This window comes from Rhinatrema bivittatum, chromosome 5 (assembly GCF_901001135.1).
Source record: "Rhinatrema bivittatum chromosome 5, aRhiBiv1.1, whole genome shotgun sequence".
Taxonomy (NCBI): Eukaryota; Metazoa; Chordata; class Amphibia; order Gymnophiona; family Rhinatrematidae; genus Rhinatrema; species Rhinatrema bivittatum.
This window is the reverse complement of record NC_042619.1, coordinates 292,112,869-292,127,617: the sequence shown is the minus strand read 5'-3', so window position 1 is coordinate 292,127,617 and position 14,749 is coordinate 292,112,869. Positions and strand designations below refer to the sequence as shown.

General features: G+C 45.7%; 1 protein-coding gene across 6 annotated transcripts in view; it reads right to left on the bottom strand.

Annotated features, from left to right (window-relative positions):
• The window catches only part of ENTPD4 (ectonucleoside triphosphate diphosphohydrolase 4), a 67,035-nt gene that overhangs the window by 15,304 nt on the left and 36,982 nt on the right, over positions 1 to 14,749 (bottom strand). For 4 of the 6 annotated variants that reach the window (XR_003857084.1, XM_029604122.1, XM_029604121.1 and 1 more), the window contains 4 exons: positions 13,885 to 14,039; positions 11,237 to 11,403; positions 10,811 to 11,135; positions 3,512 to 3,597 (listed from right to left, as the gene is read on the bottom strand). Coding sequence is in view for 5 of the 6 variants with exons in the window: in XM_029604122.1 (XP_029459982.1) it covers positions 3,512 to 3,597; positions 10,811 to 11,135; positions 11,237 to 11,403; positions 13,885 to 14,039 (733 nt within the window). In the remaining variant the exon portion in view is untranslated. The remainder of the gene's footprint in view (positions 1 to 3,511; positions 3,598 to 10,810; positions 11,136 to 11,236; positions 11,404 to 13,884; positions 14,040 to 14,749) is intronic. The other 2 variants (XM_029604125.1, XM_029604124.1) reach the window with 2 other exon arrangements.

Genomic DNA, 14,749 nt, shown 5'->3' with positions numbered 1-14,749 from the left:
AATGTATGCCGAGGATCATGAAGTGAAGAAACTTCTGGTGATTCTTGTGAACAACGATGTATAAATAAAGCTTCCGTCAGATCCAGGGAAGCCAAGAACTCCCCCAGCTGCAGACTGCCGCGATGACCGAGCACAGGGTCTCCATTCAAAAATGCGGTATCTTGAGTGCCTTGTTCACCTTTTTCAGATCCAGAATTGGACGGAAGGAGCCGTACATCTTCGGGACCACAAAATATATGGAATAACGTCCCTTCTTTCACCCTCCTTGGGGAATGGGAACGATGGCTCTGAGGCACTGTAGCCGGTGTAGGGTCTGGCGAACAATCTGCTCTTTCAAGGGGGAGCCTCATGGTGAGACCATAAACAGGTCTCAGTGAGGCCGAGCAAACTCTAAAGCTTAGCCGTGTTCTATGATGCTTAGGCCCCACTGGTCAGAGGTTACCTTGACCCATTCCTTGTAAAACAGGGACAACCATCCGCCGACAATTGGAATCGAGGAATGGGCCAACCGAATCTCATTTAGAGGAACTGAGGGCCAGAGAACCCTGACGAACCCATCTCGAGATGCTCCATGGCCACAAAGACCAGGATGGAGACCTTCCTGAAACCTGTCTCTGGCCCTGAACAGGAGCCCTGCTCTTTCGAAAGTGCCTCTGCCCTTGGAAGTGGGAGCAGGTCGGGAGAAAACCTTTAGCTGTCTTAGGTTTATTCCAGAAGCTTATGCACTAAGGGGTAGATTTTCAAATAACGCGAATAGGCGTACTTTTGTTGGCGCTCCAGGCGCCAACAAAAGTACGCTGGACTTCAGTAGATACGCGCGTAACCGCGCGTATCCGCTGAAATCCGGGATCGGCGCGCGCAAGGCTATCGATTTCGTATAGCTGGTGCGCGCCGAGCCGCGCAGCCTACCCCCGTTCCCTCCGAGGCAGCTCCGAAATCGGAGCGGCCTCGGAGGGAACTTTCTTTTGCCCTCCCCTCACCTTCCCCTCCCTTCCCCTACCTAACCCACCCCGCCCGGCCCTGTCTAAACCCCCCCCTTACCTTTGTTGGGGGATTTACGCCTCCCGGAGGGAGACGTAAATCCCCGCGCGCCAGCGGGCCGCTAGCGCGCCGGGACGCGATCTGGGGGCGGGTCCGGAGGGCGCAGCCACGCCCCCGGGCCGCCCCGGGCCCGCCCCCAGAACGCTCCCGACACGCCGCGCGGTTCGGGCCCGCCCCCGACACGCCCCCTCCGAAAACCCCAGGACTTGCGCGAGCCGGTAGGCCTATGTAAAATAGGCTTACCGGCGAGCAGGGCTCTTAAAATCCGCCCCTTTATTGTCACATAGTGACTTAATGAGCTGCTCTAGATCTTCACTGAAGAGAAACTTGCCCTTAAAAGGGAGAGCGCTCAGCTGGGCCTTAGAGGAGACATCAGCAGACCAGTTGCATAATCACAAGAGTTTCCTCGTCAAGACTGCAGACACCATAGTCTTGGAGGAGGTACGTAGATCGTATAAAGCATCCACCCCATATGCAACGGCCAAATGCTCCGGCCTGCACTGATTCCTGAGAAGGGAGGTCCTTGGTACTCAGCAACTGCTGAACCCACCATAGGCCCACTCGGAGCATGAAACTGCTACAGATAGCCGCCTGGATACACAAAGCCGAAACTTCAAATATCCGCTTCAGATGGACCTGATCTGTAGATCATTAGGGGCTGTCACACCTGCTACCAGAATAGTTGTTCACTTAATAACAGCCGACATGGAGGCATGAGAACATAAGAACATGCCATACTGGGTCAGACCATCAAGCTCAGCATCCTGTTTCCAACAGTGGCCAATCCAGGCCATAAGAACCTGGCAAGTACACAAAACTAAGTCTATCCCATGCTACTGTTGCTAGTAATAGCAGTGGCTATTTTCTAAGTCAACTTACCATATTTTTCGCTCCATAAGACGCACTTTTTCCCCAAAAAAGTGGGGGGAAAATGTCTGTGCGTCTTATGGAGCGAATATAAAAAAAAAAAAAAAAAAACCTAAAAATCTAACAAACCCCCCCACCCCCAAGACCTGCCAAATTAATTTACTACAACCCCCCACCCTGCCAAAAGTCCCTGGTGGTCCAGCGGGGGTCCAGGAGCGATCTCCTGGACTTGGGCCGTCAGCTGCCAGTAATCAAAATGGCGCAGACGGTCCTTTGCCCTTACTATGTCACTGGGGCTGACCAATGGCAGCGGTAGCCCCTGTGACATAGTAAAGGCAAAGGGATGTCAGCTGCCAGTAATCAAAATGGCACAGATGGCCCTTTGCCCTTACTATGTCACTGGGGCCAGGTCGGCCCCAGTGACATAGTAAATAAAATAAAAAGTTTGCCCACTCCTGATCTATAACATGAGCATGGAATGCCCATTTCTCTTTTCCCTCCCAGGTGGAAGACCGCAAATTAAAGATAAAATTGAAGCTCTGAATCCTTTGTGCAGGGCAGACCCTAGGGGAGTGAGAGAAACAGGGTGAATCGGCACACATGGCCCCCCCCATGCGGGACATGAATGAGGGGGTCACCCCCTCCCCCCAAATTTCAACTTTGGAGAGTGGGGGCAGAGTGATGTCCAGACTGTCTGCTGATGTAGCTCTGGCCCACACCAGTGCTCTCAGTGATGTTGGTGGCTTTGAAAGGGAATTAGAGAACCAGTGGCAGGACTAACCCAGCATCAATTTGCCCCCTCTCCCCCAAAAAAGGACAGCCTTGCCTTTCTTTCCTCTCCCCCTACCCCATCCAGATGTAGTCATTTGACTCCCTTTCTACCTCTCATTTTCCTCCTCTCTGCCTCGCTCACCTCCCCCTGCCCTGCCACAGACACATCCTTCTTCCCTGTGGGGCCCCCAAATCGGGACCCAGGACCTTCCCTTTCCTCCTCTTCTTTGGCCCGCCTCTGTTAAATTTGTCCTGGGCCCTGATCAGGCCCCAAAGTCAAGGATTTGGCCATTTGCTCCATCTGTGTCGTGTGATCTTACTCATACCATGTGGGGGTGTAAAAGTGGACACCGTTTCTCCTGTTAGGGCAAGGGTGACCTTGGAGCTGGTGGGGGCTGAGGAAAGAGAGGCCAAGGGAAGTTTGAGTTGTGGATCCAGCCATGTGGGCAAGAGGGACCCCAGCAAGGAGAGATGACTGGAGAAACAGTGATGCTGCATCTGCTGTTCTGGGGAGATGAAGACAAAGATGGCTCAGCCCTTTTGGGAAGTGATGTCAGTAGGGATGACAGCAAATCAGAAAACCAGAGGCAGGGTTCACTCCTCCCTCAAGGATTTCCCTGCATGAGTGCAGACCTGCAGGGAGACCATCTATTTAGCATTTACCCTATATATTAACAGCTGCTGGATAATCTCAGAGGAAAAGGCAGACCTGTTCACTGCCCTTTGGCATTCATCAGCATTCTGTTTTTACTTTCCCCCCTCAGTCTCAGCTTCTAAGTAGATGAATGACCATTTTCTTACAGAATGCAAGACATTTCTAGAAGGAACTTACTTCAGCCTGTGGACGTCGGCATGTGCAGCATAAAGGCCTTGATCTAAGCGCTCCCGTAAAACTGACCACTTGGTGGCACAGAAGTCCTAATACACACAGGAGAAAGAGGAATATGGATAAATCCAGGTTAGGTGACATGCTCTAGGGCAGGGGTCGGGAACCCATGGCTCGCGAGCCAGATATGGCTCTTTTGAGGGCTGCATCTGGCTCGCAGACAGTCGCCACACTTTCCCGCTGACCCAGCTGCTCCCCGGTCCTCCTCCGCCCGGGCTTAAAATGCTGTCAGCCCGGGCGGAACGCGGCAGGACAGCTGGAGTCAGCGGCACCGGCGTGCTCTCTTCGCCCCCCCCCCCCCTCGCGGCCCGGAAGAGGAAGTGAAGAGTATCGGGTGCCTGCGTGGCAAGAAGAGGCCACGCTAGTGCGCTCGGCATCGGCCCGAAGAAAAGAAGACTGCAGCGCGGCTCGGAGGAAAATGAAGAGGTTCAGCCGCGGCCGATGGGACTCCGCCTCCGCGAGGGCTGAAAATGAAGAGGTTAGCGTTGGGAGGAGGCTGCTGCTGCCGCGAGTTCCCGGGGTGGGGGTGTTTGCTCGCTCATTCACTCTCTCTCTCCCCCACCCCGGGAACTCGCGGCAGCAGCAGCCTCCTCCCAACGCTAACCTCTTCATTTTCAGCCCTCGCGGAGGTGGAGTCCCATCGGCCGCGGCTGAACCTCTTCATTTTCCTCCGAGCCGCGCTGCAGTCTTCTTTTCTTTGGGCCGATGCCGAGCGCACTAGCGTGGCCTCTTCTTGCCGCGCAGGCACCCGATACTCTTCACTTCCTCTTCCGGGCCGCGAGGGGGGGGGGGCGTGTGTGTGTGTGTTTGTGTGAGAGAGTGAGAGATTGCATGTATGTGAATGATTGAGAGCATGTACATGTGAAAGAGAGTATGTCTGTGATTGAGAGCCTGCCTGTGAGAGAGAGAGAGAGCATGAATGTAAGTTTACCATTGGGAACCTGTATGTGTAAGTTTGTGATTGAAAACCTGTTTGTGTGAAAGAGTATGTGTGTATGATTGAGATCCTTTGTGTGTGAGAGAAATCATGTGTATGTATGATTAAGAGCCTGTGTGTATAAGTAAGAGAGAGATCATGTGTGTCTGTGTGTGATTGAGAGCTGGTTTAGGTGATGGAGCATGTGAGTATGTGATTGAGAGCCTGTGTTTAAATGAGAGAGAGAGACCATGTGTGTCTGTGTGTGATTGAGAGCTGGTTTAGGTGATGGAGCATGTGAGTATGTGATTGAGAGCCTGTGTTTAAATGAGAGAGAGAGACCATGTGTGTCTGTGTGTGATTGAGAGCTGATTTAGGTGAGGGAGCATGTGAGTATGTGATTGAGAGCCTGTGTGTAAATGAGAGAAAGAGAGGACATGTTTGTAAGCATGTGAATGAGTCTGTGTGTGAGAGAAAAAGACAGCATGTATTTATGTGATTGAAAGCCTGTGTGTGTGTGTAAGCGTGAAAAGATAGACAGCATGTGTGTAAATGTGTAATTAAGAGCCTATATAAGTGAGTGAGAAAAAACGTGTATATGTGAGTACTGAGAGCATGTGTGTATAGGTGTGTCATTGAGAGCCAGTGTGAGAGAGAGCGCTGGTATGTGACTGAGAGAGGAGAAAGTTCCAAGCAAACCACCCCACCTCCTGCTAATTCAGAACAATCTCAGGATACCTGGATATCAAACGTTCCCAGTTATGCAGAGCAAAAAAATGTTTGTATCCTTATTATTTTTCATTACTGGGTCTTTGTGTCTGCTATTTTGAAATATTTTGTTGGTATCTGGAAATGTTTCATATGTGTTTTTAATTATTGGATATTCCACTCATTAGCTGTTTCGAAATATGTTCTTTTTGTTAGTACAGTTTTACTGCTGATGATTTTATATTTCTTGATTTGTTTTATAAGGATGGGTGATGTTTCTTTTTTCCTTTGTTACACTGCATACAGAGACTCTGGCTTGTTGCAGTTTCCAATTCATTTTTTTCTGTATGCTTCTTGTTATGCGTTTTGGTCTCTTTATTCTATGTTAGGTGAGGGACAGTACGTGATTCAGGTGAGGTTTTCTGCTGGCGTGTAGTTTCTGTGTAGGACTCTATAGCAGCCTGACTTGGTCCGTTTTCCTAATAGGAGATGTATTGGTGTCTTAAGGCCTGGTGTAATATTTTCAGAGACTTATTGTACTTTAAAAGTGTGATCTTACATAAAATGCACACATTTACTTATATTTAGTTTTAAACATATTGTATGGCTCTCATGGAATTACATTTTAAAATATGTGGCATTTATGGCTCTCTCAGCCAAAAAGGTTCCTGACCCCTGCTCTAGGGAGAAAGGAGAAATTAGGTCTTACCCGATAATTTCCTTTCCTTGAGTCCGGCCAGACCAGTCCAGAAGCACAGGGATATTTTTTATTTATTGACATTTGATATTCTGCTTTTTACCATGAATGGCCTCAAAGCGGACTATAGTAAATTTAAAGTACATTACAATACTGGTTGAAGATCTATATATTGAAAGACAGATTCATAGTTAGGTTCTGTCGTTGTTGATGCCTCCCAACCAGCACATGGAGACAGAGATTAACAGGTTTGCTGATATCACCCCTTATAGGTTCCTGCACTAACCTCAGCCTGCCAGTATTCTATATAACAGGCTAGGATAAACATTTTTAATACACTAAAAACTTTCCCTCAACAAACCAAGCAAAAACCAGAGGGCTTCCAAGGGAGAAACACAGAAACAAGAAATGGAAGAAACAACCTGCATTCCTCGATAAGGTTTATTACTACTGCTAACGAGCACATGCAAGAAGTTGTCAGAAAATGAATCCAGAGAATAATACATTTGGCAGAAAAGGGAGGGTACTAGACTGGTCTGGCCGGACTCAAGGGAAGAAAATGAATAGGTAAGAACTAGTTTCTCCTTCCACTTCATCCAACCAGACCAGTTCAGATGCATGGAATGCACCCAAGCTATCCCTCCACTGCCAAGCCTGCTCTCCAGATTTCTGAACCAAAGAAAGCCTCTTCCCTGGCTCAGATGATAGAGCTTTAAATAAGCGTACAAGAAAGAGGAGATCACCACTCTGCAAATCTCCAATGACGACACCAGGGGAGAAGTTCTATCCATGAAACCAGCTGTGTGCTCTTAATTTCTTAGGAAGCCGCAATCCCTTGGATATGTAAGCCTCCCCCATCACTTCCTTCCCTTCAAAGCTGTTCAGACCCTTTTAGAACCATTAAACCAAACAAATGATACTCTGAGATTATGAAACTATTAGTGACTTTTAATTACAGCATAACTCTCCTAATACATGAATGATGAAACTGAGCATTCACTTCTCTAGAGTCCCCTTGAAAGGAAGGGAGACACACCATCTGGTTAAGAAGAAAAAATGCAAAACCATCTAAGGAAGGAATGAAGTAACCAGGAAAATCTACATCTCCTTGGCGGAAGAACCTAAAAGGGATCTCTATACAACAGAGTCTGCAGCTCTGAAATTCATCTGCTGGAATAGACTGCCACCAGAAAACACATCATTAAGAGTAAGCAGCTTAAGTGATGCCTCGCAGAAGCTCAAAAGGATGACCAACCAAATTCCAGATCCAGGGAGGTACTGATTCTTTTATTGAAGGCAAATATGCTTCACTTCCCAGGGACACCATTATCCACGCCTCCTGTCAGGTTGTTACATACTAGCTACCAAAGCAAAACTCTCTCTGCCTCATGTCACCAGAAGAAGTCTCATGAAATACACCTGGGACTGAGGAGACCACTTTGTGAACAAGCCCCTCTGCAAGGGACTCATGTTGCCTCTTGCCCAAGGCACTACATCCAAGGTAGTCACCATGGAACCCAACACCTGAAGATAAATCCACACCATGGATCTCTGAATCCTCTATAAAACCATAAGAACATAAGAACATGCCATGCTGGGTCAGACCAAGGGTCCATCAAGCCCAGCATCCTGGTTCCAACAGAGGCCAAACCAGGCCACAAGAACCCGGCAAGTACCCAAACACCAAGAAGATCCCATGCTACTGATGCAATTAATAGCAGTGGCTATTCCCTAAGTAAACTTGATTAATAGCTGTTAATGGACTTCTCCTCCAAGAACTTATCCAAACCTGTTTTGAACCCAGCTACCCTAACTGCACTAACCACATCCTCTGGCAACAAATTCCAGAGCTTTATTGTGCGTTGAGTGAAAAAGAATTTTCTCCAATTAGTCTTAAATGTGCTACTTGCTAACTTCATGGAATGCCCCCTAGTCCTTCTATTATGCACTAGGTTCTGCAACTTCTTGATCTTTATGTCCGTCAACCAGAACCAGTCCTCCCTGGTGTTAAACTGAATCCCCAAGTACTCTAATAATCAAGAGGAAAGCAAGATGCTCTTGCTGAAACTGGAAACCCAGCTCAGATCCTGCAATAACTGCATTACTCTGGCTGTTGCCAATTCGCTCTCCTGAGCCAACTTTGGTCAGATCCACCAGTCGTCCAGATGCAGATGCACCATAATACCTTCTCTATTCAGGGCCACAACCACAACCATCAACATGGAAAAAAATCTTGGAGCGGCGGCCAACCCAATAGGGAGACTCCAACACTGAAGATGTCCCCTGCCCCATCACTGAAAAGGCATACCTGCTGCCTTGTATCTAAGCTAGACCCTGACAGCAATTTGGGGACTTTTGATTTCCCACCGTGCTTTCACCAGCTTTTCTAAAATCTTCTCCAAAACGAATATTCCCTAGAAGGAACATCTGGTCCACCTTGCCTTGGAAACTGAAACTGCTTACCAGCTACATAGCCACAGCAAACAATAGACAGCTACAATGGAAGCCATACTCTTGGCTGAAAACCAGACCAAATCAGATGAGGCACCTACCAAAAAGGATACCCTAAGTTCCAATCTGAACTGCATCCTCCGTTCTATTCCCCCCCCCCCCTCCCTGCACTCCAAGGAACCTTCTGCACACAGCAACCTAAAGCACAAAATCAGCAGCCTCAAAAGCCCACTTACGCACAGCCTCTATCTTCCTATCCTGAGCATCTTGGGGGCAGAGCCCCCCTTCCACAGGAACAGTGGTCTTCCTAGTGACAGAAGACACAAGTGCATCCACTTACGGAAATGCCAGCTTTTCCCTTTTCTGAGCCAGGAGAAGATTCACCCTTGTCATAGTCTTACCTTGTTTAAGATTTAACTCTGAAGCATTACACAGATATCAAATCCTTATCTATGCCACCGAAACGCTTTGAATGATTTCCTTAAACTCGACATTATATGGTCTTCTGAGTTAACAGGTTCCTATCTTATGTCCAGCATTCTTCAGGACTGTAAAACTATGCGAGACAGTTCCTCTTTGTGGAACAACTGAACCATAGCTGAATTAGCCTCTTCTCTAGGGAACATTCCTCCTCCTTGGACTCTCCCTCACTGCCATTTTCTCTTAAAATCTTAAGGTACACAAGTAACAGATCCAAAACCACAGGACTTTCTCCCTTTCAAGCCTCCTCTCTTTTCTCATTCTTTTGCTCTGGATTCCCAGAAAGTGTTCCCGAGGAGGGGTTCCTGCAGGAGAGAAACCCGGAGCTGCACTCTGTTCTACAGGCAGGGGCTTCATGCAAACATTTTACAAACTCTGTGAGAACAGAGGCCCAGGAAGAGGCAGCAATCACATCTCCATCTGAAGACATGGGAGCTGCTCCTCTGGGAACTCCACCCAGAAAAGCCGTGGGCTGCAATGTCTGAGACCACTGGAAATAGTGTAGAAGGCCCCTGTTCTGAGCTATGCCATTCTCGTGATTCCAATATAGCCACTGTTCCCAACGCGGCAGCAAGCATGCCAGTGGGACTGGCTTGCAGACGATTCCTCGTATTGCCCTCTCTCCCCCTTCTCCTCACAAATTTAGAGGCTGCCCCCTCCTGGCGCCTGACAGCACGATCCACACACACTGCAAACTACCAAGTACTTCCCGCATGGAAGAGATACCATTGCTTCCTTCCTTTCCCTCAGCCTGCAGTCCTTCAGACAGCAAACCGTTCTGCTTTTTTTTTTTTTTTTTTTTTTTTTTTTTTTTACAAGAGGAGAGACCACAAAAGCGAAAAACATGAGGGGGGGGGGGGGGGGAGGGGAGGAGGGGGAAAGAATAATTCTAGTGATCATAGCTGAGGGAGGGAATGCAAGACTTTCATCTCAGAAGTTGCAATCCAAATTTTTATCTTCACCACCAGGCCTCAACTCATAGCATGGGATGCTTTCCTGACATTTGCTAGAGACAGAGCATACTAGCAGGCTGAGGTCAGCAAACCTATTAGTCTCCATTTCCATCTGCTGGTTGGGAGGCATTACTCCATGCATCTTAACTAGTCCAGCTGGTTGAAGAGGAACGAGGTATTTTGCAGGCATGGCTACATCAAGTGCTCAAATCCAGATCTGCGCAAGATTAACTTACATGAAAGATCTTTTGCATGGGTGCAGAGAAATGTCACAATTACATTTCTGAAAAGTTATAGTTATATAATTGCTGGTAGACAGCAGTAATAAGTGTACTATTTACATATGAAATAAATCAGTTCTTAAAGGAGCCGTCCTAGCTCGACATGTTCACACATAGCATCTTGCTTCTGTCTCAGCTCTCTTAATACTTATTTTGAATCAGTTTCCATGTCTCGTTTCTTTTCTATTCCAATGCTTTATTCTTATATTTTTACTTTTTAAATTAAAATATGCATAAGTAATTTATTTTGGCCAATTACTCTATTTTTAAAACTCAATCCCAGTATCTCCTCTGATCAGTGAGATGCCTGTACTGTGTTTTACTAAAGATCAGCAAGAGGATATTAATTCACCTTAGTTCACAATGCTAGGCGCCTTCAAACACATGAATCACAGATCTCTATTCAGGAATGATATAAACCAAGAGGGAAAAAAAGGGGCAGTCTTACAGATCCTTTTTGTTTGAATTGCTAACTGAAATCTCTAAAAACATTTTGCTAGGGATGTAGCTTTAATCTGTCCTGGCTACCAGAAATCAGTCACACAGAGGGTTGGAGCATTGCAGTGTAAAAAAACATTATTGCTAAAGTAGATCAATGCTGAAACATCAAGCAACAGACACTGCTGGAGATTTTTCTTATTTTACCTACAAGCTTTATTTCTGCAAATGCCCAAGGTCTGTCAGGGTAAAAAGTAAAAAATACTAAGGACTACAGGTTATCTCCAATCAGCGGGTGGGAAAATAATGGAACCAACGTACCTTTGCAGCTTTTATGAATTTAGCAGCGTTGTAATCTCCACCCATGCGCAAGACATCTTCAGTACAGTAGTAGAACTCTGAGAAGCCATAAAACTCGCTGTTCTGATACAGCACCGGGGGCTGATAGATGCCATTCAGGGAGGTCTGCGTCTCATTAGTCCTGTTCATGTATGGCTGGATCACCTCCCGACACAGGTTAAATTCTCCGGTCCCACGAAGGTACATGCGCTGCCCATTCTGCTGAATTTCATCCGCGCCATCTAAGGGCAGGCAGGGATCCAGATATGGGCTGTCTGGTGCCATTCCTGTCTGCTTACCCAGAAGCCTGGGTAAGATGAAAGTTTATCAGTGCTTAGCAGAACTGTCACATCATATAACATCCACAAAACATGGAGAGAAAAAGAAGATTACTGCAGAAAAGGGTACCTATTTTTTTGCATTGTGCTGGCAAAGATATGGTCTTCGTAGCGCTGGCGTGCTGCATTGCCACCAAACCCCAGGAAGGTGGCCACGTACACCCTGTACACGTGCTCCATTTGATGGGTATCGCAGCCCAAGTTAAACTCGGCTAACAGGCTTTTGGCCACCTCTTCCTGTGAAGCATTATGAAAAATAAATGAGGAAAAAAACCAAAACGTTTCTGAAAAGTAAACTACTGAAGCAATGCTAATGAATCCCTGATTAATGTTCTCACTGAAGTTTATCTGAACAACTGGATTTTCTAGCATGAACCATCATTTAAGTGCTGTGCAATATATATACATTAATCAGTCACATATATGGATAAATTCTTTTCATAACATGACCTGATAGGATCTATTCACTAAAGGGAGAATTATTTTAAAATATCTATCACTCTTCACTAAACATTTCTCTGTTATTTTTTCACATAAAAAAAATTGAAGGCAAGAAAAGTTTTATACTGACAGGAGGGAAATATGTAACTTGGTATGAAAAGTAGCTGCTCATGCAGTTTAAGCTAGGAGCTAATAAACTATGATACACTTGGGTGCCAGAAATGATCAGATTTTGGGGAAAACTAGGTCCTGGGAGGTGTTTTTCAAAGGTAAAAGCACGATGATGCAAACTACAGTCCTTTATTTGTTCAAAGAACCCCTGCTATAATGTTTTAAGATGGTATGACAATTCTTTTTAGGTATTCATAGAGTAAAACAGCTTATTTAATGGGCATGTGTTTATCATGGCCAGGAAAAGAAATACTAGATACCATGAGGTCCATATTCAAAGAGGTTTGTCTGGGTAAACTAAGTCATTACCCAGATAAACTTTGAGGATTAAACTGGGGGAATTCCAGGAGTGTTTTGGGGTAGGACTAACTTATCTGGATAACTCCAATATTCAGAGGTATATGGATGATTTATCCAGATAAATATGGTCCTATCCAACAGCAGTGCCTAACCTCTCCTCTGCTCCAGCTCCCAAAACATTTAACAAAAACAGTTGGGCACAGAGCTCAATCATCTCCTCCTCCAACCTTCCCTCAAAAATAAAAAGCAAACTCTTGGCTATAGGGACTAGCTGGGTAGATACACCGGGTAACAGTATATTCAGTGGAACACTTGTCCTCCTGAATATTCAGCTAATGTTATCAGGGTAAATTGACCTGCATAAGTTTGTCGCTCGCCATCCTACTGGATATGGACTTCCATGGCATATCTTGAAGACTTTGTTAAAATGTTACAAGTAGTTATTGATCATCATCAGTAGTGAATAGAGCCCTATATGTTTTGGGTATAGTTTTACCTATTATTGATGTTTGGGGACAAAGCTTCAACGCCACTCCTGTCTTAAGCAGAAACACTGTATTGTACAGTGGAAATCCAATGTTAATCTTCATGTCATTGACCAATACTAAACAGGGCCTGATTTACCAAAAGGATGGAAAAACAAATAAATAATTCTTAATAAATGAGATGCACGACTCTTTGACTCTTGTGGACAGATTTAAGATTATGGACTGCGCCATAAAAATGCAGAGACTTTTGAGCAATACTTATTTGAGTTGAGCCACTGAGAGTTCAATCCTTTTCACGGATATTAATTCATATGACCTCTCTCTTCGGACTGTTTGGTTTTATATTAGTTTTGTTATGTTTAGTTGGCTGACTGTCAAAGGGGGGAAAAAAAGGGGGAAAACCTTCATTAACTAAAAAGTATGTTAAAATGCACTAGGATTTCTGGAAGGCCCAGACTTCACTGCACTTGTTTCACTGATGCAGTGCATTTTAAATCCTGCTGGTTACTTAGCTGCATTTCCCTGCACACTGATCCAGATTAAAGCATAGCTCTCTCCACAGTGCCCTTTGCATTAAGAAAACAATCACAGAGCTTAAAAAAATAATCACCCCAAGCACATCACTGCTTCTCTCTCCCTCTCATCTCTACACACACGTGCGCACGTTCCCCTCTTTCCTCCTCCACAGTCCTTACTATACTTATGCTCACCCCACACTCACACATCTACCACCTCCTGCCCCCACTATTGACAATTTTCTATATAATGACAGCACTTGCAAAGATCCTTTTACAATTTAACCAACAATTTCAGTTGCTCTCACTACCTGAAAATACACTGGTTTAGGGAGGGGGAGGAAATGATTTAATGCTGAAGAACAGGTAGGGCAAGTCTTACAAACTTAAAAGATCTCGGAGTGCTAGTGACCTGTATTTGCATTTTTGTGGTGCTATACCAAAGTGCTCTCATCTCCAAACGTTTTCAAAGGTGATTCTGGTAAACTTACAAGCTGTTTTTCCTGCTAAGATCTAAACTTAAAATGTCCTATCTTCACAGAAATGGATCTTTTGCTAAATGGGACCAATTCAAAAAAATGGTGGAATGAGCACTAATAAAACAATTTCAATAAAAAAAAAGTACAAGTATCTTAGCTGATATGCATCAAGGGCCGCATCTTCAGTCGCCATGGTTTTGAGAAATGGTACCAGAGTGAGGACAGTAATGATGTTCAGAACTCAAAAAAACAAAAACGGATGGAAGTGGAATTAATGGAAAGCAAAGCAAAATAAAAAGCAAATAAAGTTATACAGATAATAACCTGTTGTGAGGAGGCAAAGCTTACAGTTTTAGGGACTTCGTACGCTATCTGAGTCGACACGCCGCCCATGTCCAGGATTCCAGCTGTCCGCTTTCGGAGTACAACTTCTTTGTTCTCGCTTCCAGGAATGTTCACTTCCACCACTGCATCATCTTCTAGACAACAAGCAGGACATGTTATTCAGGAAAGAATGTATCCAAAGTGGCAGAGAACCAGGCAGGAAAACAACTGGGGACACTGGATGGCCAAAACAATCCGCACCTGTCGTCTTCCACCATGGGAGCAACTTTCAATAAGCCGCCTAAAGGAAAATTGGTTCTTTCCATTTCCATTCCTGTAATACCACAGATCAGTCCAGACAAGTGGGTGTATGCATTCCTACCAGCAGATGGAGGCCACCTGCTGTCCCCTCAGTACCCAAGCCAAGATAAACCTCAAACCTCTACCAGGGTGAACCGGAAAAAAAAAAGGGGCTGAAACCCCCTCCACTGGAGCCTAGGTCACCTCCAGCCCACAAAAAACATATGTACAACTGAATAAAACTCTTAGAAAAATTGTACAACAATCAGCAGGAAACAGTCTTTTGACAGTGACAGGGACAGACCCTGGACCAATCTGTCGTATTACAGGAATGAAAATTAGCAGGTAAGAACCAATTTTCCTTTCCTGTACATACCCAGATCAGTCCAGACAAATGGGATGTACCCAAGCACCCCTAAACTGGGTGGGAAGCCGAAAGATCCACTCGCAGCACACTCTCACCAAAGGACGCATCCTCCTGCGCCCGCACATCCAAACAACGTCTGGTGCAAGTATGAAGAAAGGACCACATTGCTGCCCTACAAATTTCCTGAGGTGAGAGCAA